General features: G+C 41.1%; 1 protein-coding gene across 11 annotated transcripts in view; it reads right to left on the reverse strand.

Moving 5' to 3' along the window:
- DOCK10 (dedicator of cytokinesis 10) overlaps nt 1-26859 on the reverse strand; it is a 162615-nt gene that overhangs the window by 95728 nt on the left and 40028 nt on the right. For 6 of the 11 annotated variants that reach the window (XM_055723164.1, XM_055723167.1, XM_055723161.1 and 3 more), the window contains exon 2: nt 5216-5335. In XM_055723164.1, coding sequence (XP_055579139.1) covers nt 5216-5335 — 120 coding nt within the window. Of the gene's footprint in view, nt 1-5215; nt 5336-17128; nt 17495-17630; nt 17762-26859 lie in introns of those variants that run through there. The other 5 variants (XM_055723165.1, XM_055723168.1, XM_055723160.1 and 2 more) reach the window with 3 other exon arrangements.

The raw sequence follows: 26859 nt of genomic DNA on the forward strand, positions 1-26859 counted from the left end.
CAATCATAGCAATTGTCGAAATCAGAGGCAAACTACCTTCTTTGTGCATGCAAACTGCAATAATCAAATAGGGCAGGTATCTGCCTAAAATGTTAAATTCAATATTCTTATGAATTTTTAAAAATCTATTTTATATAAATATTCTATATCCAACAATAATTTCTGGCATTCAGCCAGGCTGTCTCATTTGCATAAACTGTTGGCCCCAGGTGTTTGATTAGTTATAAGGTGCAATTCAGTTAAGCACCCTCTCTTGCTACACTCAGTCTACAGCGAAAGCCACAAGTTAATATTGTTCCTTATCAACAACTGATTAGGCATAACGCTTTCAGACAGTGTCTACTTCCACAGACATGGTGGATTTAGTATTTGAAAATGGAATTCAAACTCCATCAGCCATTTCAAATACTGCCACTCTGAATCTAACAGCTTTTAGTCTGAAAGCATGTTACCAGTGGTTAAATCTTTAAACGTTTGCATGAAAAATTATTACATTTACTTCCTGAAAAGGCAGCCCTTCTAAGAGAGCTAACCACACATGGGCAGAAATGTTCCTGCATGTTAATGCTTAGATCCAATCTCTCTGAAGAAAAGTTGCTCAGCCCCATTTTCATCCAAGTAAACAGATCTACTTAACATTACCAAAAACTGTAATGAGTTAGTTCATCAAATTAAAAGGCAGGATAAGATGAAGCTTTTGTTGTATGCTGCATGGACACCACCATGCGAATGCAGTTGCTATACAGGGCTCTGGGCAAGCTGCTGTCTGCTGTCCCAGCACACATCACCAAGGAGGTACGAGTGCAGGGGCAAAGCATAAGGAAAGCAGGCACAGAGCACATTTAAAGGAAAGATTTTGCCCCAGCACTCACTGAATCATGTTCAGGGAGAGACTATGCTTTGCCCACACAGCATTTCTTTTGCTGACTGCACTAGCTCTTTAAGTCCAGATACCCCTCACTTTCCTGCCCCTACCAGCCATTGCACACCTGCATGTCAAGGATACCCATTTCCCATCAGGCACAAGAATAAATGGAGTCAGTTTCTGCTCCTCTAAGGATGAGCAGATACTGCCTATCACATGGGAAAGTGGGAGATAAGTCATGTGCTGTTGAAAATAACCCATGATCTCACCACTGTAGCTCTTCTGATCTTAGAAATAACAGGTTTACAGGGTTATTTCCAAGGAGGCTCTAGGTCCTGTGCGGAGAGCTGCCCCTATGGCACACGTGCTCTGTATCATGTGAGGAAGCAGCGTCATTGCCTGCTCTCACCCTCTCCCCTTAAAGATGCATCTGGTTCTGTTTGTGAACTTCTGTATCCAAGCAAACAACTTCTGTCCCTGCACAACATCTAGATAGCAGAGGTTTCACATTCTGAAAAATAGGGAGATTTTGTTCAGCTCTTCCTCGTTCAGAGCTAAAAAAAAAGAAGCCTGGAAACACTTCACACCTGCAAGTGCAGAGTATCGGCACTGCATGATTCAGCCCCTCTTCTAAGGCCTCTGTGATGCTCGGAGGGCACCTATGTGTGCTTTCAAAAGCCCAGAAGAACCAGGAGCACATGCAAGACCTGTTGAAGTTCGGTCTGACATTACATAGGCAAGCTTTGCCATCTTAACACTGGTTCTAATTTTAGGCAATGGATTCTTATTTCTATTGTAGGTTCAAATCAGACATTCAGCCATATTTATGCAGTTAGCTTAAGAAAGTCTGAGTTCCACTTTTCAAAGAGAGATTTTAAAGAACAGTGTGTGGGGAGAGAAGGAGGAACCAGTTCTCATGACCCAGAGTTCAACATGCTTTTATACTGTATCGGATTGAAGTACCTATTAAATAGTTTCAGCTGCCTTTCTATGAAAATTGACTAATATTTATCAACATATTGTTAACATATATTTAGTTACTAAACCTCCACACAAGTCAAGATATTAAAAAAGGGGTGCTGAGTCTGCTGCCACTAAGGGAGGGCATCAGTGATTCTACACAAGAATTGAGATCCTGGAGAGATTTGAAAAAAAAAAAAAAAAACACAAACATTGCTGCAGGTTCAGTGAATTTCCTAAGGATTGTGACATGAAGAAATGATGGAAAAATACTTCAGAAAGCATACAGAAATAATTTTGCTTGTATACATGAAGGTGCTTAGGAGCAGAATTACAAAAGCATGACAACAAATTTGTGCAAGACTAAGAAATGAAAGGCTAAAGGTGGGAGGGAGACCAATTTGAAGGAAGTTGTCACACTTCTTTAATAGCATCCTTTCCAGTAAAGAGGTAGGAGAAAAGGGAGAAATAGGAATGACAGACAGGGGCAGTTCCAGTTGTCAAGGGAGAGTGTGGCCAGGTCTGGGGAACTGAAGGTGAATGGAGCATAGTAACTCAATGGTGAGGATGCAAACCTACCAGCACCACCACTGAGTGTGCACATTTTTATGAGCGCAACAGGAAGCCCATCAACTCCCATCCCACTCACTACCACCAAGAAGTACGGCGCAAGCTTGTACTCATGTGACAGGCAGCTCCTGTGACTCTCTGCAGATCCTTCCTCCACACAGTGGCTGCTGTATGGCTGCAGAACTTTCCACTGCCCATTATTCCACAGCACAGCAACAGAAGGGTAATTTGTTCACAGGGTGCAGGAACAGGTGAAAAATGAAGCTGAGCTGCCGTGCTTTCTGTCCAGGGGAAAATGGACTTTGGATAAGCAGGAGGAGAGTTAGCAAGCGAGGCATTGCTCAGAAAACAAGAAGTAGAACTGACATGACTCGATTTTTTTTTTTTTTTAAGAAAGAATTATTAAGCACAGTTGCAGAAAAGTGAAGCATCTTTTCCCCAGTTGGAGTAAAACCAGAGAATGCATCTTTGTAATGTATACATCTTGTACTCTTCTGTTGAAATGCAAGGAAATAGAGGAATATAGTCATTCAGGTTCAGACTGACACAAAGAATTCTTTGCTGTTCCACAGACTTCTCCCAAGATGTTGGAAATGATGAACAAAAGTCTTGTGAGAATAACTGCATTCCCTTTGAATACAATTCAAAGACGGAAAGCAATTCTGAGATGAAACAAAAGACCAGACAGTACAGCAGCTATGATAAGAATTGACCCATATCTGATGCCTGCAGTGAATACCCAGAAATGGGAAATAGCTATCAAAAGCAGAATTTTCTCTTATGCTCGCTGCCTCAGCTAACTCTTTTGGTGGGGTTTCAGTCTGAAGAGACTTTGCCCATAGGATGTGCTAACACACAGGCCCAACTGGGCCTGCATCAACACTGAGCCACAAAGTCTGGAGCAATTGTAATCATTAGGAGTTAAACAGTAACGTCCACCATTTCCTGGGGCATTATCACATTAAATAACACTCAAGAGCCAGCCTGAGCACCTCCTAATTCAGTCAGACGTGGATTTCTTCCTACTCAAATGGCTGACCCCAGCTCTTGTGCACAGGTGATACTTCAGCAGGAAGGAGCACTGCTACAAATAGACACTCTGCAGCTGAAAAACCTGTCTGCGATGAGGGCTCTGCAGGCCTGTCTGGCGGCACAGGCTCTTGTTATTGCAGCTGACTTCAACAGAAGATAACCAAAAGAAAAGAGACAGGTTTATTGCAAGGATTTGGACCCTACCTACCACTGCCTCTGCTCTTCTGCGAGTACAGGCCACCTCTACTATGCGAGTACCTCTCTCACCTGTCTTAATCCTTTTTCTTCTTCTTTTATTTAAATAGATTATGCAGAATAGTTGCAAAGCATAACACAGAGGAAACAAAATAGAAGTAGCTACTAAAAGCCAGGCACCAACTGCTCAAAATGAAATTAAAATAAGGATATGAAAATATGGTTTGACGGGCAGAGGTCTTGAGCAGTAGGACATGATTCTTCTTCCACTGAGAGGATTTGCTCCACTGATTTGAGCTCAGTTACTCTAAAGCAAGGGGCTCGAGGGCCTTGTGACAGCACACAGTATGTCTAGTCAGCTTTATAATGCTAAATTTCAATTTTATAAATTCACAAATGTGCAAAATGGATAAAGGAATTAACGATGATGAGGAAATCTATTCTGTTTAGTTTTCTCTCGATCCCATGAGCACATTAACTCAGTTAATGCCACCAAGGAAATAGAGCCATTTAGTAAAACAAAGCAGTCGATTAGATTAAGTCAGCCCCACAGGACTACAGCAGTGCCACGAGCTGATGGGAAGGGCCCTCACACAGCAGTTACAATTGGTCACAAATGGAAATGTATTTCTATTAAAGAATGCCTATTCATCAAAACCTAAATCTTTTACAGAGGTCAGTTGATTTTGAAGAAGCTGCTGTAAGATGCAGGCAATCTGCCACCTTATGTGCCTGGCAGGAGGCCTCCCCAGCAGGCAGACCCTGCCCTCCCAAGCTGCCCTGTCACTGCCATGGCAAAGGCTGCCCTGGACATCCAGGTTCTCCATTTCTTTGCAGCTTGCCAGGGCAAACAATGAGGATCCTGGGATGAGGTCAGGAAGCCCAGGTATCCACTGCCTGTTAGCATCCCACCATGGGAGCCTGCCTCAGCACTGAAGACTCTGCATCCCCCATCACTCAGGATACCAGATCTCAAGCCCCACTGGACAAGAATTTAAGACAACCCCAAACCCAAACAAAACTCGAGTCCATTTGGATTTATCTGTCTCATGCAATCTAATGTCAGCAATGGCACAGCTTGGAAATATGTCACATCTACCATCTAAAAAGCGTGACTTTGAGCAGAAGGCCGGGAGCCATGGCCTGTCAGATTCTAGTGGCCAAATATATTAAGCAGAATAGGATCAGAAAGACTGGATGTAAATTATGGAAGTGTGATTAAATTAGATTATAACAGTAGGGAGAGATTCCAACACTGGCCAAACTACCACTGTGCTGAGCAAACAGACAAGTATATGTTACAGAATAACATGTTTGCTGAGCTCCTGAAATATATTTGGGAACAACCAGGACTTCAAGCTTTATCTAATCGTGAACAAGAAATTCATTCACACAAATGTCAGAGGGAAAAAAAAAAAAAAAAAAAAAAGGAGTCAATTTGGTGGGAGGGAATTAAGGCATTACGCATAAATTAAGAAAATCTTAGAGAGCCCTTGGACAACTTCTGTCTCTCCCTCTAGCAATGAAGACTAAATAAATAAATGGACAGACAAACCTAAGAGAAAGAATAACACATATTTGCCTTGTACTTACTGAAAAGTCATCATCGGGGAATAATATCAGATCCTTGAACTGGTTATCCCCGATATTTTTTTCAATCTCTGTGATAACAGCTTCATAATCCAAAGGCTCCAAGAGTTTGGGTTTTTCCTGCTGTGGGAAAAACAGAAAAGATCAGGCAACCTCTCTACACTTAAATCCGCCTTCCTCCCCTTTCGTAAACTGAGATCTACTGCATTTTTCCTTTTTTAACCCAAAGTGTGAATAACTTCTTCCCCCACCCCCCAACCATTCTTCCCAGCTTGTTGCAGCTGAGCTCATGTGAGAACAGTGGAAGTGAGGAAGCTGGGCCAGTTGTAACAGTCACTTTCCATCTGGTAACTCAATAACAATCCGTCAGCTCATTACAGAGACCAAAACCACCAGATTAATTTACCCATCACACTCAGGAATACTCTTTCTCCGTAAATACATGTAGGCAAATAGATGGACACAATAAGAACTGAACACAGGTATGACTCTGAGCTAATATGGTTTAGAATAAGTAACTTCCTAATTTCTTCACGGTCTTACACAGTCCCATCTCTTGAACTGCTGGTAGCTTGTGAATGCCACCACATTGTTTTACTTGGTAATAATCCAAGGTTTTTCTCCTGGAATAAACCATCTGGCACCCATCCCCATAGTTTTTCTTGTCAGAAACAGGATTAGTATAATTGTACTAGCACTATTATTGCCTGTAACAGTGGTAAAGTAAGAAACCACCATTAAGAACAGCCAAACAAAAGTAAAGTCACACTGTGTCGAAATACAATCCAAAAACAGAAAAAGTGAAGCCCACCTGACATGCTAGAATACATTAAACAAATGAAAAGTCATGTATTAAGAGTGACAACATTTGCTTTGTTTAGAGACTTAAGCATCAGAAACAGGAATGGGCCAGAGAACTACTAGAAGGGATAGAAAAGCCAGCAATGACAGAAAAAGGACACTAGTGGAAAGCAAATGCAGAAACACTTCTTCAGTTTGCACTGATGGACATTAAGCAAGTTGTATTTTACCCACTGTTCTTGCACTGTGCTATCCAGAATAATAGAAAATTTCCTTCCCTCCCTCTTCCATAAACCAAAACCACAGTGTATTGGAAAAGAAAGCTTTCACATCTTCATGAAACAAACTTCTGCAACAGACAATCTCATGAATCTCCATCATATTTGATTATATATGTATCATTAACATATGGTCCATTGTACCTATAATGGTCCAAATATACAAGTCTCTCCGTCTTTTGACTTCCTTCTAGAGAGTTCCTGTTTTTTTAGTAAATACAGTAATCTCAAGATTTCTCCCCAGCCCTTGTGAACACTGTTTCCCTTTTACATTAACTTCAAGACTCCTTTTGGTATCAAATGCATCTATGAGAATTTTAATTAAGTATCAGTAACACAGCCACACAAAATAGATTGAAACACTGGGATAAGCATGTTCCTAGAAAGTTATTCAATTCCTGAACAGCTTATGATAGAATCACAGAATAAGTCAGGACCTCTGCAGGTCATCTACTCCAACCCGCTTCTCAAAGCAAGGCAAGCTGGATCAGGCTGTTTGGGAACTTGTCCAGATGAGTCCTGAAAACCTCCAAGGATGGAGATGCAATTTAAAAAGTTGGAGCTGTTCCTCCAACAGTTGAGTCTATTAACTCTCTTCTCAGTCTATTAACTCTCTTAGTCCCATTTGCCCACTTAAGAGTTAACAAACTTCTAAAAATCATTAGTATATAGCATTTACAGGCCAAAACCACTATCTACTGATGCTGAGACACTGAAGTCTTGTAAAAGATAGAAAAGATCAACACATAACAGTAATTAATAGGACTTCTTTAAAAGCTTTTTCTCGAGGAAACTGGTTCACGAATATTGCTGTGGGATGCAAGGGAGAGGGAGGGAAGAGAAGCAATACTTGACCTACCTAAATATGGTGTATCTTTAACTACCAACTCCCAGGAAACCACCAAAAGTTCTGTCTGTATGAATAAAATAAAAAGTGATTCTGACATACAGATATTGTGCTAGATTCCTTCCTAGGTGAACCTGGAGACATAAAAGGAGAGTTATGAAATAGATTTGGGATAGTTTACAGGAAAAAAAAAGAAACTTATCTAGAGGAAGGCCACCGTAAAACACAAAAGGGCCAAATGGGAAGAAACAGCTTTAAGTTTAACTTAGATTTTGTGACAGGAGTCTATAGCAGCATGTGATGTTCAGGTAAGACAAGGCACGCTGCTAGGACACATAAGACTTCATATTGACCCAGCCATGTCACCTTAGACTGTCCCAAGCTGGTACCAGCCGGTACCAGCTGATGTTAATATATCTAGTCCTGCTCAAGAAATGTCTGTTTGAGTAGCAGCCGTATCCTTCAGTGAGGTTTCGGTCTGCCGTTTACCGACAGCGGTTCCCCATAGCGATGCAGTGGGCTCATCCAACCATCTTACCATGCACAGCTCGCCCTCGTTTCCTTTCAAGTTATGTTGAGTCACCACAGTATCCTTTAACCACAAGTTTTAGAGTCTCTTTCACTAATTCTACCATTTTATCTATCTATTAAGTATTCCTATATAGACGTAAGTTTTGAAGAGAAAACACCAGCGCAGAATGAGTGTACACACTCTGCTGAACCACTTCTTTGGGGAGCGATGTCCAGATCTGAACAAAATTCACTCAGTCCCAGTTCAGCAGAAAGCAAACTTGTAGTACTGTAACTGTTAATCACTTACAAGAAAACTCAATGTGAAAGTGGAAAAAACCCTATGCACTGATGTTTAAGAGGTACAAGTCTTTCATGTAGACATTTTTCCTGTGTAGCGGTTTCACTAAAAGATGTACGTTTTCTGCAGCAAGTTTGCAACATTGACTACACTGAGAAACCTCCCCTCCTTGAGCAGATACTGTTAGGCTAAGAGTTTTGCAACAATCTCAACCTTTAGTAAGTCAGACATGCCATAAATGTCCACTCTTCAAAACCCAAGATATGTCAACACAATAGTAATCTAGGTCAGATGCTCCTTGGAAAAAGTTGTGGATATTAGCTTTCAAAATCCTTCAAAAACCCATAATGTAAGGAAATTACTTAATTAGCCACCTTCCCATTGAAGTCATAGACTGAGAAGGAGCTGGGGAATCCCCAAAATCATGGGATTTCTCTTGAAATATGGGGGAATCCCACACAAGTGCATGGCATTTGCAGGTTCTCTATGCCAATGGAAACTACCCTTTTTGCTGGGGCTGGCAGAACGAAGAGGTATTCCTTCTTCCCCCTGGAAATCCCTGTGAGGCTGGGGTGAGCCCAGTTACATCTCCTTCAAAATTAACGTCACTCAGATGTTCTGATGCAGGTGGAGGCAGGGCAAGCTGTGTCACACTGGTGTCTCTTTTCTGTACAGAAGTGGCAGCACTCAGAAAGCCACTCCTGAAAGCTGTCTGAAACACTCCAGGGGGAAAAGTTCTCCTTGACAGCTGCAAGGTCATTTACGTGAGACAAGAATGCAACTCAAGAAAACCCTGAAGCGGAGAGACACAGCGAAAGCATGAACATCCCTGTTCCCTCAGTACTAATTCTCTTGCTCCCAGTGCTGCAAAGTGCATGATCACTTTCCATCAGGAAACATTTTAACAGATGTTAACAGAGAAGTATTAGGAGAAAGTCTACACATCAAATTGTAACTAAATATAAGTAGACGTGAGGTTGCCAAAATTACTGCAAAACTTTTCAGTGAAGCACTTCAGTATTTATGGTGTTTTTTTCCTATTGATGCTCTGACAAATACCATTCTTGCTTCTACAACAGTACAGCAAAGTCTTGTATAAAATGTAATACTGTGTTATGCCAGCTTCCATGAATCAGAGATGCAAGTAACAGCCCATCCTTGTCAATACACTGACTGTGGAGGTAATCGAGTCCATTCCATGGCAACATCACATATGACAATATAATAAACATGATGCCTCGTTATCAGTTCTGGATGTTCTTACAAACCTTAAGACTATGCAACATGGACACAGACTCCATCCTTTGCAGAGTCAGTATTCTGGACTTGGCAAAGCTTACCACTACAATGCTTAGTATTGCGTTTGTGATGGGAAATGGCAGCTGGTTTAGTTAGCAGTTTAGCTCTAGAAGGCATGAAATGACTGCTCAGTTTTCTCGTCACAGGCAGACAGAAGCAGCATTGTTGGGATTTTCTCCCTGCGAGCACTAGCAGAGATCTGTAAATGAGTAGGGCTGATTTAAAGCTAATTTAATAACCATAGTGCTGCCTCTTCTCCATTTAACTTGTCTGTTCTTTTTGGAAATAGACCAACATAGCGATCTGTGCCAAGATCGAATTATGCTGGCTCGGATTTTTATAATGCTTTTTATAGTCTTTCTATCTCAAGTGAGTAATGAATTACATTTAGTTGTACTGAAACAGTTGTGAATACATGTAGTAAAAAGGCACTCTCCAATCCTCACCTGCTACAGCAATCACAGCAGTACCATTTACTTCACACCCCGATAGTGTTGTGGAGCGTACTTCTGTATGTTGTTGAGCCAACTTTTCCAAGCTCTTTTTGATTAGTCAAGAGACCTTTAATGAGCACCAGAGCCAACACCACAGAGGGATAATCACTACTTAATTACACAAGTGAAACAGCCCAGATTCCACCAGTGACGTACAGCTTGATCACCACCATATTCTGGTCTAAGTACAAAAGCATTATTTTTCCCAGCAATAGTGACCAAAAATATCCACATAAATGGTTTTAACAGAAACAGATATGGTACCTGGCTTGCCTCCAGCTGCACAGACATTGTGCATTGATGCTAGTACCCATCTTCTCTTCATAATTATAGGATAAAATGACTTATATATCATCTTCCTGAAGTCGTATTTCTGTGAACACTCACTAAAAGAGGAAATGATGCAACCGAGACCAACAGCCTCTGGATAGTCATCCCAAGTACTTGCCCATTCTAAAAATAAACCAGACTATATGTTGTAATTCTCTAATGCTTTAATGATGTATTATTCCCAGACACCAAATCCTGACTATCTAAAATTTACTGAATTTAATACAGATGTTGAAATAAATTTCTTTTCTTCCTCATGCCAGGAAGAAGAAAATTAAAGAAACAAATAAACAGAAAGAATTTAAGCTGATGGACTTTGGTTACCTGGACTAAAATATCTTCATGACAGGAGGATTCACTATACGTTCATAATAAGAGACAAAAGAATTGTGATGGCCAGACTGGTCAAGATTAAGAGGACTCTGATTTTTAATTTATCCAAGCTATGGCTTGTCTAAAATTACAATTCCTTCTGGTACACATTTGAAATATTGAAATGGGCAGCAGAAAGGGCCACTTACTGAAATAATGGCATCACCTTCCTTTGTTTTTTTTTTTGTAGACTTCTCAATGATACTATTAACTAAGCCAAATCCTACTAAAACTCACAACAGCAAATTAAATTACTTTCTGGTATGACATCAATGGGAAGTGCTTCTCACACTTCTTGTTCTTCCTTTCCTTTCCCCAGTTAAATACTGTCTCTGGCATAACTGTCTCTGTACATGTACTGTCTCTGTACATTACTGTAGATTTTTTTTTTAATACGTTTAATATATGTAGTTAATTTTATTCCACCAGGGTGGACCAATTTAAATTAAATATTTCTTTGCCAAGCCTGTCCAAACTGAAGCTAAAGAACAGTCAGATCTCCATGACTTTTGGAGGAAGTGTTGTCTAAAGGCTGAATTTAACCCTATCTTCAGATGTGCTAGCGATACAGACTGCCCAGCAGCTCTGAGGTGTGCTTAGCTGAATATTCAAGGAGCTGAAGCTGACGCTAGAAAACCATTTGCCTTTTATGGATTCACCAAAACTTTCACCTTTTTGTAGGACCGATGTATGTTTCTATTCACCATAAGCCAGTACAGCTGTTTGATTCCTGGGGTAACTTCCGTGGGGGTGCACCTTCTTCCTGCACCAGGTGAGATCACGGTGAGCACTCAGAGGACCCAACCTGCTCCTGGCAGCGAGTCCCACAGCAGCGCTTGTACCCAGGGAGCAGAGACAGCACAGCCACGCGTGGGGATGATGGTGTCCCTTAACACCTGCCAGCATCTGAGGTGGAAGTGACAGGTCTCATCAACTTAAAATGCCCTCACCCCACAGGGCTGATCTCTCTCCAGTCCCAACACAGTCCACTTTGTGTTATGGATTGTCTTTAAGGAAAAGAAGTTTTGCATTTCAAGCACAGGGGAGGAAATTCAGGGTCTGCAAAAGGTATTCGTAAAGGACAAGGAAACACAGCCAGAACCAGCAGGCAGATGGTCCCTCCTTTTATTTTAGATCTTGCCATTTTTACAATTGCTTGGCCTGGTATGCATCTATTTACAGTCAAACAACTCTCTGGCCACATTACAAAGGCTACATTTGGCTCAGTATGTGATTCACAGTCAACAATATTAAAATTAGTGGTACAAAAAAAATTTTCTGTGACACTGCTTCCCTTTCACCCTAAAACACATTCACTTGTCATGTCCAAAATGTTTAATTTGCCATGTCTTTCAGCAAACCTTGGAGAATTACACTTGGAAAGAATCCAGCCAGTCTTTCAGGGCTGCACAGCGCCACTGATACACTCTTCAGTGTCAACAGTGAAGCCGACATGCCAATAAATTTCATTAAGGGGATTGCCAGTTCCCACAAGATTCTGGTACAGAGAAAATTGCAAAGAATTACAAAAAGAATTAAACCCCCAAATTCCTAGTGATTCAGCAATTAGTTTCCAAAATGCTGTAGTACCTAGCAACTTAAACAGTGCAACAGCAGGGAAACCTGGGCAAAATGCTGCTGGGAATAAAAGAAGTGAAAAATAATTTTCTTTCATTAAAGCCTCTTTATTTAAAGAAAATTCTGATTGACACCAATAAGGGATTTTCTTGACTAAATGAGACTTACTCTGCACAAATACAGCTGGGATGGGGTGAATCCCAATTGCTTACATTGGAAATTACCATTGTTTTGCAGATCAAAATCTATAAAGGTCTACTTTGCATATTTTCCAGCTTTAAAAGTTACTCTAAGAGAATAATACAATGTGTTAAATATTTGAAAAATGGGTACAGCTATCATCCGGATGAGCCTACTCATATCATTTTCATTTTAAATCATGGGCCAGATTTAAGCCATCAGAGACTTACAGTGGCACACAGACACATAAACTCTCCAGCAGCTGGCTTGATGACTGACCAGGGTTCAGGCTACTCAAACCACAAAGACTTGTTCTCAGGCATCTGGCAGTGACCTACTCTTTCTATTACCTTTTATTTCTCAAGTTAGAATTTATCATTGCTTTCGTTATGAATTTTGAAAGTGTCTGGCCTTGTAAAACTATCTCACTCATGGTTAAATTCTGCAAGCCACACAAGACTGTTGGTTCAGCTGGGGGGGGGCAGGGGAAGGGAATGCTTCATGCTACACTCGACTTAGTCATAAGTGTTTCCTGAATTCTGTTTCTCAGTCACAATTATACATCTGTCATTGTAGCCTTGCTGCAATGTTTTCTGAATCTGGAAAGTATATGAAGTATATGCATGGGCAGGTACGCATGTGCATCTTCAATGACTAGTAATTGCTATTTTAGACATAGATAAAAGCACCAATATAGTCTGCAAAATATTCAAGGTAACAAGAAAGCAACTTACTTGTCCTCTGTGTTTATACAGTAGCTGGAAACCTTTTTTTTACAAAGGAGATTTCATTTAATCAGAAAATTACTGAAATCAGCATTATCATGCCACTGACAATAAGACCTTTATAGAAACTGCTAGGTTTTAAAATTAAATTTAATGTATTAGCTTTTCAAAATGTCAGAGCTGACGCCTTCTCAATAGTGAGTACTTCAGAAGCCTAGACTAAATATTTGCCCATAGGTCACTTCAGGGGAGAAACAAGAAAGTCTTGTAAAGTATCTTAAGGTTTGGTTGTGGTTTTTTTAATTTACACAGACCTCTAACCTGGCACCACTCAGCCACTTCGCTCCCCTTACCTGACCTTAGCCAGAAAATAGAAGTGCAGTTATAGCAACAAAAGGTTTTCTTTACATCTACCATGCTGTATCTATTCATGAAGAAAGCAAGCAAAAGCCAAAGGCACGGTTCACTCATCTTCATACAGGCACCTGAACAGACAGGTAGGATATGCTGGAAGGGGACTGGGAAGAAGGGATGGGAACTGTGGGGCAGCAGAGAGGACCGCCTGATGCAGAGCTGGAGTGCTCGCCCCAGCCACTTGCCTCATCAGTGATTACATCACCCCTGGGAAGGAGAAGTGTGTAGTCCTGCCCTGGGCACCACAAAGGGGATGCTGGAGTCAGTCTACTTCAGCTGTTCTGTAAACACTCTTTGCTTCGTGTTCACTTTTTCTAGAATGGTCTCAGGCAGGCAGATTCATGGTTGCAAACAGGAACATCAATAAAACCTTCCTGCAACCTGCATGTAGTGGATTTGACCAGGGCTTTTAAGCTTCCACTACAAAGTTTATGTCAACAGCACTTCTGACTGTGTACACACACATATATAAGATCATTGTAGTCTAAGAAAAATCTACATTAAAAAAAAGATGCTCCCTATTTTTGCCCTGAAGTTGTACTCAGATGACCCTCATAGCAAAGACAGAAACCCAGCTCTGACACCTACGGCTTCTATATGGCAACAATAGAACTTATTACAACAATAAGATCAGACCAAACCAGACCCCCCTGTTTGTGCAAAGTGGAGAAGGCAGGTGGAGCGATCTACCCACAGTCATCTGTGTACAGGTTCAGGGGAGGGACAGAAGGGACAGGTGCCAGGTGTTCCTAGCTCACCTGCTCCTCCACCAGGTTCATCTCGCACAAACTGCTGCTAAAACACTGGTGTATTTTACATTAACACTGTGTACAGCACAGAATTGTCTTTAAAAACATTTTTACTTACTTTAAAAATTAAATGTTTCTTTTGAGTAGACTTTGTTTTTAGAGTACATTGGAGACTTTTTTTTAAAGTACCTTTAAAGGATTGAAGTGAAAACTCTGATATCTGTTCATTAGATCATGCTCTGATGCTAAAGACTTTGATCGTTATCGTGAGTCTGATGATGAAGTTGCAAGACAGCACACAAGCAAACTACATTGCCCGTTTTCACTTAAGTCCTAAAATTTAGATATATGAACTGCTAGACCTGTAGACTGAGCAAACAGCTTTTTTGAAAGGGGCTTAACCACTTCAGAAGCCCCTGAGGCAAAAACAACTGCCAAAAATATTTGCATTAGCTCTAAATAAACTTTTCAAAATACCATTTAACTTCTAGAGAGTACTTAGTAATAAGTCACTGCCCCATAGGGCAAATCTCACATATGTTGTTCTGCTTCATTTTACTCAGTGAATATCTCTCTTTTTCTATCTACACTATGGTTATTTACCTCTTAAAGATATTTTTCAAGCTACATATCTGAGTAAATAATGGAAAGTTATTTCCACAGAGGCTTTATCTGTAAAAATTAGTGTCATCCATATATGACCATTATAAACTCAGCTCCCACAATGGTGTTAAAATTGTAATTGTTTCCTTGACATCAGCTACCTCCTAATCAATTATCTAGCTATCAAGTCATTTACACACACAATGTAAATGTAAGCAAAATCTGGTCAACCACACTGAGCTCAATCGACAACCTACAATCAATTAAAACTAATCAGATCATAATTAGTCTTAAAAAAATAAAAGGAGTTTCCAGCAAATAACACAAGTCCATCTACAGAAAATACAGGTCTAAATGTAGTATATTAAGAAATGCACTCTTTGAATAAGGTCCCAGTATACAAAAGCCTTTACAGCTGCGGTGGGAGTTAAGACCACTTTGAAATCTGCAGCATCAGAGGTGCAGAGGACTGATGCATGAAGGAGAGATGGGCTCCTGCTTGATAGCAAAAAGTGCCTGTAGGCCAAAGATTTAACATGCTCCAATTATGAAATATTGGGTAGAAAGACATAGGTCACAAGCCACAAAAGTAAAGCCAAGTGTGCCCGCATTTCCTAAGGGCTAAACAAACTATTGAGAAATACACTCGCTGAGTAACATGAGTGACCCCATCTTAGTCTATCTTATGTCTGAAAAGAACAGAAATCAGAACAGATTCCCCTGAAACCCGAGTTATGTCCTCGACACTATGGCAGCCAGACACTTCGCAGGAAGTGCAGCGTGAACCACAAGACTGATGAAAGAGGCACGTCCCTACTTCCCATTACAGGCACCACGCAGCTACAAGCGCTCTAAGGTTTAGGTCAGAGTATGACACATTTTATTGACTCTTAGAAATCACAACAGTTTAAAAGTTCTTTTGCACCACTAAATGGAACAGACTCTCAGCTTCTGTTACTTGAGGATACAGGCAAAAATGAACAAATATATTCCCCTCTACCTGCAGGCAATCTACCCATTTATTGTCACTATTTGGGCTTTGTTGTATTTCCAGGCATACTTTCCTGTAAGGCTTCAGCCACTTCCAGGAAGCACCATTCAGGCAGTCAGGATTTGCACGGTAACAACAAAAATCATTCCTAACCAGGATTTAAGAGGATAAATCAAGGTGCAGTGCATACCTCCTACCAAAGTCTTGTGAACTGCGAGGGTTAGATGCTTTCACCAGCACCACCAGCACTCATTCTTGGGACCCAAGACCATGAAGCTTCAACTTGGTATCTTCAACTGTATGCCATTAGCTCAGGGCAGCAGGAACTACACTGTGGTCTTTTCAAAAAGATCCATTTCCATATAAAATATCTATCCAAACAAGCAAACCCAAACGCTCTACTAGATGGACCACAAACTGTCTTAACCAATCTGTGACCAAGCGTTACAACAGCAAAGTTATTTTCCTTCCTATTTAAAAAAGTTAATGAAAATACTCTTCCTCAGTGTATTATCACTGATTCTTTGTTACACTGGACATGCAGAATAGCCACGAAAGAGCCTCCAGCATGCGCATGCAAACACAGCTTGTAATTGGATATACAAAACTACAGAAGAACACTAAACACCTCTTGCCACAAGGATCCATTGTCTCCAAATCTTTCTTGGGGAAGCCATTAAACATTTGACATCTAAAGTGATCTCTCAAGTTAAGTGAGTAAATTGAAAACTGGTACTTGCCTAAGGCTTCTCGACAGATGGGTCTATGCTTTTTAGCTAAAATTGTCTACAGTTTCAATCTCGGTCAGGAAAGCCTAGGAAAGCCGTTAATGTGAGCTGCCCGGTGCCACACAGCAGAGCTGCAGAAAGCATAGTCCTGGCTCAAAGCCATCACTGGCAAAGCTACTGTCTAGCTCGTGGGACAGAACCTCACTCCAGCTTTCCACCAAGAACTCTGGAGCTTTCTCCATTTGTCCTCCTGCAGAAGGACAGTGGCTTTCTCCTCATCCTCCTGGCCTCAAGAAGCATAAATCACCCATAGAAGATTGTGAGATCTAAACCAGCATGGAGTAACTTTTGTACTCCATAAGCAGCATTATGGATTTCCATGGAACCAACCACCAAGCAGGTGTTACCAGGCGCCAGAGAGACTATCACATATTGCTGCTGTCAGTACATGTCTGATTGCTGTACAGCATCACATCAGTTTCCCTAATGCACTTGAGTTCTATAAACTCCCGAATTCCCTGTGCTTCAGTCTCAGACTTCAGTAATCATTCTCCAATGTTCAGCACCTCATCACACGGACTGATGGGACTCAAGTCAGTCCCACATATACATGAAGGAATAAATCCTACTCTCTCCTACGTGTAGCCTGAAGAGTGTTTGACCTGTAATTTCTTAGCAATTTCATTGAAGAGATGGAAGAAGGGGTGCATACTCACGCAGCTTAATCTGTGAATTTCTCCTTGATTCACTCGCCTAACGGTCCTTCTTTTCCTCCGCAGTTCACTGGTCTCCCTTTTGAATCTCCCACGAAAGCTCATTGTATCCGTAAGAATTCAAGCTGCAAACAAATCTCTCTTTTAAAAGCTGTGCTTCTTCAACCTCTTTCCTTCAGCAGCTTCAGCGTAACAACTGGAAGCTGCACATACTGTTCAAGGGGGAAGTATGTCTAAAACTTACATGCTGTATCCACAGTAACTGAACAGGAGGAAGAAAACCAGCAGTAACTCATTTCTTCCTGTGAATAATATTCTGCTATTAAGGCAAGAGTGTCTCATTAAGCCATAAAAACACCCAGCCCCCGCCTCTAATGCAAATCAAAATAGGAAGTTGTAGAAAAAAACGTTTGCAACTGAACATCTATCTTTGTCTCAAAACCCATTACATCCTTTCTCCTCACCACCCTCCCTGATTCAAAAGCAAAACCAGCTGCACTCTTACTTCATGTACACGTATGTCTGCAAGCTAAAAAGAAGGCAGTCACAGAACCACCACCTCCTACAAGCCCCTCGGTAGCAGACTTCAATTGCAGAGCGCACACCAACAGGTTCGTGCTGTGGGGCCCAGAATCACCTCTGCTTTTGGACCAAGGTAACAGTTCCCCTTTCTAAGTGGTGTAAAATACCAGTAAGAGGAAGCACCCTGCAAATTCCTAAAGCTGAAGACAGTTTTTAAAAAAATAGAAAAATAGACATATTTATAAGCCAATATTCAAAAGACATATTTGGCTTCTAGAAACCTAGGTTTAGAAGTGCCTGTCACGAGCCAACTAAGAAAAAAATAAATTGGTGCTTGCTTCAACCCTGCTCCCACCTCAGGCAAGAGTAAAGATGCCAGACGGAGCCTGTTCCCCAGCTGCTGCCCCATAGCAGCTCCCCTACCCCATGACCCCATGCAGTGGCAATCACAGTGGCACCCCGACAGGATAGAAGCCCCTCAATTGGTGCCTCAGAACCACAGAGGCAACAGGAACAGAGACACAGGCAATCAAATTATTCCTGATTAAGGTAGAGACTCACCCAATGGTCAGCTGTCTGAAGGTTGGCAGGGCACAAAGGTCTTTTAAAACTGAACAAACCCCCTCAGTGCCCACACATGTGCATGCACACACACACAGACCCCTTTCTTCTCCTTTGTTCCAGCTGAGGATTCATCCTGCTGTAGCAGCAAAGCTGCATTCCCCTATGCACATAGTCTTTATGGGGCATGCATTAGGCTTTTTTATTTTAACATCAGTGTCCATAACCAAGACAAACTGATAGTTTTTCTGCTTTTTCATTCTGGATTTTTTGCAAATTGGATGCTAAGCATTTTTTTTACAACTTGTTTCAATTAAGTACTGTCTGAGATCTGCAACTTTACCCTGAGTGCCTTTTTTTTTTTAATTTTTCTTTCCAGCAAAAAATTCTGAATTCTATGAACTCTTTCACGCATTTTTCAGCCTTAGTAACATTTGATCCAAAGTAACAAACCTCTGCAGAATTTCCACATGATTATTCCACATGCTGGATTTCCACGCCAAAAGCGCAGTCACATGAGCCCAGCATGTCTGATCTGAGCACTATAAATCAACGCATCAATCTGACCAGTTTGCTTTCATCTTCCTCAGTTAAAACATGGTGTCACTTTATGAATTAAAAACCCATCTCATCATTATCTTTGTCTTTAAGAAGATCAATTCCTTTAAACTGAGTGTTGCCAGCCTGCTGTGTGACTGCTTAAGACAAATTTCACTGTGCTCCTACTTAGTGGTGAAAAGCTTCCGTGTTTGGCGCTAGAAAACAGAAAAGACAACAGAAACCATTTGCCAAGGTATGCAGACATTTCAAGTGGCTACCAATATAGCACCGCAACGTTAACCAAGTTGGAATCACCCTTGTTTTCTCTCAAATCACCATGCTATCTGAGTCCCAAGTGCCTCTCACATAACATTGTGAACGCAGCTGCCAAAACAAGCGGTCCTTGCCAGAAATTAAATTTAATCCTGGATCCATCAGCTCTGCTGGCCTAATTTTCAGCAGGTATCAATTCCTCTCAGAGGCTGCTTCACCCGTCCAGTCCTTTCTGCAACTGTCACACAGAATGAGCCGATCCCCATCTTTCCTTTCCTCAGGATGGCTCTGTCCCAGCTTCCAGCCTCCGGCAGCACCGAGGAGCCCTTCCAGGGCACTCTTTCCACTGAGATAAGGGTCACCGCTGCTTCCTGAAACTTTGATGAACTTGTGTTACTCCCAAATAATACAAAAGATGAACTTTGGTTCAAGTTTCCAGCTGGTCCTTATTCAACATACACCATGAGTATCTTTTGTCCACAAGATTTTAATCCCTAGTATTATTAAACCTAATTTCTGTATCTCTGACAGCCAGTTTTTCAGACTCAACGCTAAAGATGCTGAGCATTATATTTTCTCAACACCAATACATCAAAAGGTTGAAGCAATGAAATACAAATAAGCTACAGCATTCACACAGAGATATAAACAGAACTAATAGTAAACAACTGCAAATAAAGATTCCACTTTCTTAGATCTGTTTTGAATGCAAATTCCTCTAACACTTGTAATGGGGAATAACATCACCAGTCAAATGTCTAATAATGCTTTGTCCTGTAGCAGAAATACAAAAGAAACTTCATTAGCATCAGTGTGACTGTAAAAGATTCTCTAATTTTTCCTTAGTCTTCTCTATCTCTTTGAATAAAGATAACAGGCACTTCAAGGTGATCATCCAGCACCTGCACTGCTTTTAAATTCAGAACTATTATGTATAATCCATAGCTTAAATTATCCCGAGGAAAGACGTACTAGGTCACAGGAAATTCACAAGCCTTGGTTTCCATTTGTGAACTGCTCTATTAGATTCATATAGTAAAAACAAGGATGTTGAAACACTTCAAAAAATAATAAAATATGTAAAGTTGTCAACTCAATGTTTTATTACCCTCTGCTCTGCTGCCTCTGCTGAACATTTGCATTTGTTCCCAGTATTTTGAAGAAACTTATCAATATCTAGATAGGAAAAATAATATTTGATACCTCTACCCCTGTTAAGGAATAGCTAGGCGTTCCCTTTGTTTCAGAACCACTAGCATTTAGTCTTCTGATAGGGGTCACAATTCTGTAACTTGTTTATTCTCTTTTCCTACATTTCTTCTAGAGGTTCTGTCCAACTTATTGGATCTTGGATCCCTTCACTGTCACGCATCATTGACTTCAGTTTGGATCTTGAAAGCAATATGTAAAACCGTACCACTGGACAACACTAATTCACTGCTACAGTGTATCACGCAATCATTGCAAAATGAATTTCACTAGTGCTTTGCTAGCAGCCATATAAAAATTCAGTTCCTGAAGTGTGTATCTTCAACTAACATAAAAGACCTTCCAAAACAGGCTGAATATTTAACTTGCTGTGTAGCAAATACTGAATTCACTGTACTGTCCTTCTAAAATAATATCATCTACATCTCCCATCAAGAATGATCGAGAAAAGATGCATCAGTTAACCACTGCCTTTCCCCCGCCTCCAAATTTGGTGGCAGGGTGGGGTGTGGAATCACATGCAAAGATCAAATTCATAGCGAGTTTCAGGGAATGAATGCTTCCATTCAGCTCAGGGCTTCTGTCCGGGAGCAACGCCGACACGTACAAACAGAGTGCAAGTCAAAACCAGTCTTGACTAGTGTCCATGTATATGTAAATAATTGCACATCCATAGCCATTACGCACCTAATCCTGACTCAGGCCTTTTGTCTAACAGATTTGAGAAACACAGTTTTATTAACAAGTAAGAAAATTCCTTTTGCTGGAACAACCTGCATCAACTGTGCATTATGTTGTTTTGAAATGAAAGACAAACCTCTCAAAAAACACCCACTTGCTTCATTTATAAATTAATACCACTGTGATAACAGTGACACTACCATTCAGGCAGTCTCTGCAGCGTAGACCAGTACTGAGAAATTTGGCTGACAAACTTAACGTTCCACCACTTGGCAGAGTGCAGATAAGAGAGCTGCCTACCTTCCTTGAACAGCTTGTGGCATTTCCAGCATGTCAGAGTTCCTGGTAGAACCACAGCAATAAAGTCATTGAAGAAAAACCAAAGGATGCCAGCCATGCCCAACACTCAGCCCTTGGAGCAGAAACAGAAACAATTCTGCACTTTACGACCATGACATCGGCACACAGCTAGCAGGCAGCTGTCAGCTCAGGTACTGGTGACAAGACCTGGAGAGGCTCACAGAGGGCTCCCTATCTTTAAAACAAAACAACCACCACACTTAAATTATTTTAATTATTAAAAAAAAAAAAAAAGAAGAAAAAGATGTACACCACATAGCTTTACAGCCTGCTCTGTCCCATATTATGGATGTAGGGTGCAGAACTCACAAAACTTGGAGACTTTGCTGGTATACTCAACTACTGAGGCCAGTAACGAGGAGATTAACACAGTTAATATCCCACAACATGCAGGCGGTGCCAGTGGGTAAGCTATGTTAATACTTACTGATGCTGCATTTCATATATTCCTTACCTGGTCTTCAATTGCAATCCCCCAGGCAGCCCAGCATCCCTGGCTGCCGCACCCTGAACAGCGCAGCAGGGCAGCACTGCTCAGCGTCAGCTGTCTGCACATCTGGGCAAATCGAGCCACATCAGATATAATTTGCCACCCTTTCTGTAGTCAGAGTGCTTGCTAGAAAATTGATTTTAGTGAATGGTAACACACTGCATGTGTTTGCAGATAGGACTGCCAAAAATCTACTAATAGACTGTGAGACTAAAATTGGGGCGACAATGACTGGACACCACACATTCATCTTATTCACATCTTCCAGGCATCGGGAATAGCATGTGCTCTGTAGTGGATTGTGAACGCATGTTAAAACTGTGCTTCCTAGAAGCTTCGTGTCAGACAGGTAAAGCAGATTACTACACTGGGACCAGAAATAGATAGATTTTTTTTTACTAGCACCTACCGAAGAAGATGGAAAGCCCTAGTGACCTCTATCCCAACCCCTTTGTCAAAGACTGAATATTCACCTCCATCTTCTCCCCTCTCCAAAAAAACCCAAACCAAACAACCCCAAATGAACTCAAGAAGAGATCATCTTTTGGAATGAAATGCTCAGTATTGATCCATGCTTTGAAAATGTCCTTTTTTATAAAAGGGAGGGAAAAATATAAAACCAAAATATTTTAAACAGAAAGGTAAAAAAATTCAGTTAAGAAAAATTCCATATGACACAACCTTTTGCAAAGTCACTCTGGTATTGAATCAACTGGAAGTGATTTTTTTGAGAAATATGATTCCAGCTACGATCTAACAACTCAAGCTAAAACAAACACTCCACGGAGCCATTAGAATAACTGATGCTCGCCTTTTGCCTACACATCCATCCAGCTCTGACCAGGCAAAGGGCTGGGAATCCATCACAGTTAAAGTGACCCTGGCACACAAGGTGAGGTCTCCAAGGTGGGGGGACAGTGTGCCTACATAAATACCCATGAAAAGAAGCCCCTTAGCTTTGTCAGAGCCCTGCTAACAGATCTTTCCAGACAACAGTCCCTGATGTCAGTGACTCCACCTATGTCAAGCCATTTCTTTTCTTTCTAGCCTGCCAGCGTGCTGATCTCAGCGATTCCTTCCTCCTTGCCTTCACTTCATGCCCCAGATATTAGTGCACTCACGCAGAACTGATCTGTGAGAGGATGCTGTGCTCCTTCGCCCTAGTGAGAGGCTAAAACACACCCTGTAGCTGAACCGGTGGTGTCAGGAGCTGGCCACAGGCTGCCCTTGCCAGTCCCCGTGCATTGTCAGAGCTGCTAAGGTTCATCTGTGGCTGAAAGTGTCCCCAGGGGGTGAGGAGAAGACCTCGGGATGGGCAGTTTGGCACCTCCCAGCCGGATCTCATGCAGCCCTCAAGGGCCCTTCCAGCACATGTATTTCATCACCTCAAAATAGCCTTTGTAAGCACTCACAAGAGCTTGCTGGTAACACCCATGGTCCAAAAGCCACTTACCAGCCCTTTGCTGATTTTACAGCTCCTAAAAAAACTTCTCACTGTTCCATCTGGGAAGCAGGCTCAGCTGAGCCAGCAGCAGTCCCTCCCTGTCCCGCAGCCTGGGAACACTGCTCCACATGCACACCTTGCCACAGCGATGTTTCTACCAGCTAACCCCACAGGAACACAGATGTAACACCAGCATCATTTCAGCAGCTTTCTAGGCTGGAAACCCACCTGCACCTGGCATGAATAGAATTCATTCCCTTGCCACTGGGCGGAGAAGGGCTTTGCACCTGATGATGCAACCCCAAATGCCTCCAGCTACAGCCACACAGCATCATTTACAGAAAACCAGCATGATAGATCTTACACTTGCAGCCCTTGCTCATCCACCCTACCAGCCCTCTGGAGACAGTAGCTACTGGGGGAGCAAGAAGAGCAAAGGGCACCAGTACTGCACCACGGTGCTACTGGCTGGTCCTCTTTGCAAAGAGGGTGAGGGTCCCTGCTGCACAGCGGAGCTGCAGGCTCACACACAGCGCAATCGAGCGCAGTCGTTACGGGCTTCTGTGCTGGGTATCTTTGCACAGGTTGGATAGAAACAGCTATGCTTATTCTCTTTAGCAAACAAACTGCCGCTTCCTATATCAGCAATCAGGTTGGAAGAATAAACTTTCAATTAGCAACGTTGTCCTGCTGATGCATACAAAAGCAAAATAGGCAATTACTTTTATTTTTTCTTTAGTTTGATCTATTGGGAAATTTCAAACAAACATTACTCTTTTGTTTTCATCTACTTGGACTGGAATTAGTCCTTGATAACAAAACACACAGCGATGAAGGGCCATAAAAGGCAATTAAATAATTAAATAATCTAAATTTACTATCTCTAGATATGTCGATACCGCTGTGATTTTGGCTTCCGCTGCATGCTTTTCTGGTTGTAAATCTAATACTTGCTATTCATGTCTATGCTACGTTGCAGAAATTATTTTTCTTTTTCTTTACAAGAAAAGCTCAGATCAGACAACATCTGGTTTATAAAGAGAATCCACATTTTCACCCAATTTTCCAGCTGGAACAACTGAAGCAAAAGGAGGTCAGGCAACTCACTCATTTACTCAAGGTCACAATCAACATCTACAATGCTGTAATATTGATGTAAAATACCCTGGGATCCTCTTCATTTTTTTTTTTTTTTTTTTAATTACAAAGTACACTCCCCTCCATACGTGTGCAAACTGACTGTACAACCATTACTGTGTTTGATATCTCATATTTCTAACATATATTCAACGTCATAAATTCCTGTATACTCTCTTTTAGTGCCTGTGGGCATCTTAAGCAATTAAGAAAGCAACTGCATACAATAATTCATCATCTGGATCATATAATTGAAAGCTAAATAATGGCATTTTGGAAGAGGCAAAAAGCACATAAATTTCAAAAGCAAAGATGCAAGATTATTTTCTTGTTTTAGTAGAAAGGGAGTGAAATATAAAACCATGCAAGTCAGATTTACATTAGTTGAGTTTGGTATGGAGAAATAAGAAAAAGACAACTTGTACCTTTTTGACATTCCCCTTCTCTTACTGATCTCTTAGTACACAGAAAGTAACACAGTGTAGTCTAATCGATCGTGCCAACACCTGATACAGTATTTCTCACTTCGACATAACTTTCTGTACACCCAGAGAATTGTCTCACCTTTCCAGGCTTTGCTTTTAATTTCTTAATTAAAACCTCTAATCCTAATTTAGACTTATAACAAATGTGCCGTCCTCAGTATTACCAAAATAAGAAGGTAAAAAACTAGGAAAATACCGAAATGGCAGTGGTTAGGAGCCTTATAGTTTGTAAAAGCCTGTGTAAAGTTAACCAAATATAACCCCAACCTTGGCAAAAAAAAGAAATATAATATAATCCATCAAGTTCTACTCTTTCAGTTATCCCAGCCTCACAGCAAGGAATATCCAGCGGAGTGCTGCAGGTCCTGACACACAGACAAGGTACCGTGCGCCAGCCAATACAGGTCCATGCACAGGGACAGTAACTTGCAACAAATGCAAAATAATTCAGGGGAGCGCAGTCAATCAAGCTGATGTACTTGCATGTCTAAGAGGCAAGAACGCCAAGTATAATACTCCTTCAGCACCAAACGAAGTACTGAATGTTCACCTGGACGCCATGCTAAATTCCATTTTATGTAAGCATGGTCATACCAGGTAGGATGAAAGTTAATTTAACCCAGATTTCTGCACTTGTGAGAATCTATAGCTGCTAAGGTAAAAGCATAGAAAACAGTCAGTATACTAGTATTTCTCCTGAATACTCTTCCAATTTCCACTCATGCAGGTTCCCAAGCCTGAGGCAGCACCTGCATATTTACTAATTCTCAAAGACTTCCCTCATGAATTTTTCCAGCCATTTTTAAAACCTACACAGACACTATAGATGCTAAACATTTTGTGGCAAGGAAATCCAGTTTTAATATTCATTCTTTTTTTTGTTTGTTTGTTTTTTTCCTCCAAACATGCCCCTCATTAGTTTCATTTGACAATCCCTACTTCTCTTCTTGAAGAAGAAACTGCAAGCCATCTATATATCTCTGACCATTCTTGACTTTTATGACTTCCACCATATCCCCTCATAGTTATTTTTCAGGCCAGTCCAGGTCTAGTGTTTGTCTACATACACAGTCACAGACTAACTTTGCTGACCCCCCTCACTCTTCTCTGTGATTTTCCAATCCTTTTAAGCCTGTCTTGAATTGTATGAGGTATGAAAGCCCACCCAAGAAGCTGCTATGGAACTCTGCTATCCAAGGACAGATCAAAAAGCTGAATTTATTTATGATTTCCCAGCAAGCTGGAAAAGCAAGACCAAAACTATGTCATTTTTAACACAGTAAATCTGCTCTAAGCTTCCAGGTTCCTTCTGCAAGGCAGAGAGCTGAATCACAGTAAATCCTCTTCCTTCACTTTCTCCAGATGATTTTCTCTGATGGGATGAGTGTAAGCTAGTTCCTGCCCTTGTGTTTTTCCCCACTCTCACATCTTGCTCCCTGTATCCAATGTGCAAAGACAAGCTCTTGGACCTTTACTCTTGCCTTATCATCAAGCCTAAACTGGTCATTGACAACCTGACTGTACCAAGAGTGTTTTGGTTTGTTTGTGTTGTTTTAAAAAAAAAAATAAAAATTGAAAATTCTGAGGTTTTTTAGATTTGAAAATTCTGGAAAGTCCAGAAAATTCCCTCTTACTGTAGAAATAGTTGGAACATCCTGACTCATTTCTATTAAGCACCACTTGAGCTGGACACAAAAGAACTGGTCAGGAAATCAGAAGCTAAGAGGTTAACTTCTGATTTCCTACAAAAACATGCTCCAGCCAGGCTTAAACAAGTGCCAGAAAAGGATGTGGATAGGAAATAAAGCAGAGCTTACTGCAGTTCCTCCTCACTCAGCTCCTTGTTCTGTCTGAAACACTGCAGACATGGTCTGACTCAAGGAGCAAATCCTTTTGTGAAAATATTTCCAAGAAATACAGTTGTCTTGTGAATGCTTTCTACAAAAAGCAATGTTTAGCCACCAATTCAGATTATTTTTGCAGGCTCACGTAACTTAAAATTGCCTTTGATTTCATTTAAAAAAGGAAAATT

This window comes from Falco cherrug, chromosome 11 (genome assembly GCF_023634085.1).
Source record: "Falco cherrug isolate bFalChe1 chromosome 11, bFalChe1.pri, whole genome shotgun sequence".
In the NCBI taxonomy this organism is placed as follows: Eukaryota; Metazoa; Chordata; class Aves; order Falconiformes; family Falconidae; genus Falco; species Falco cherrug.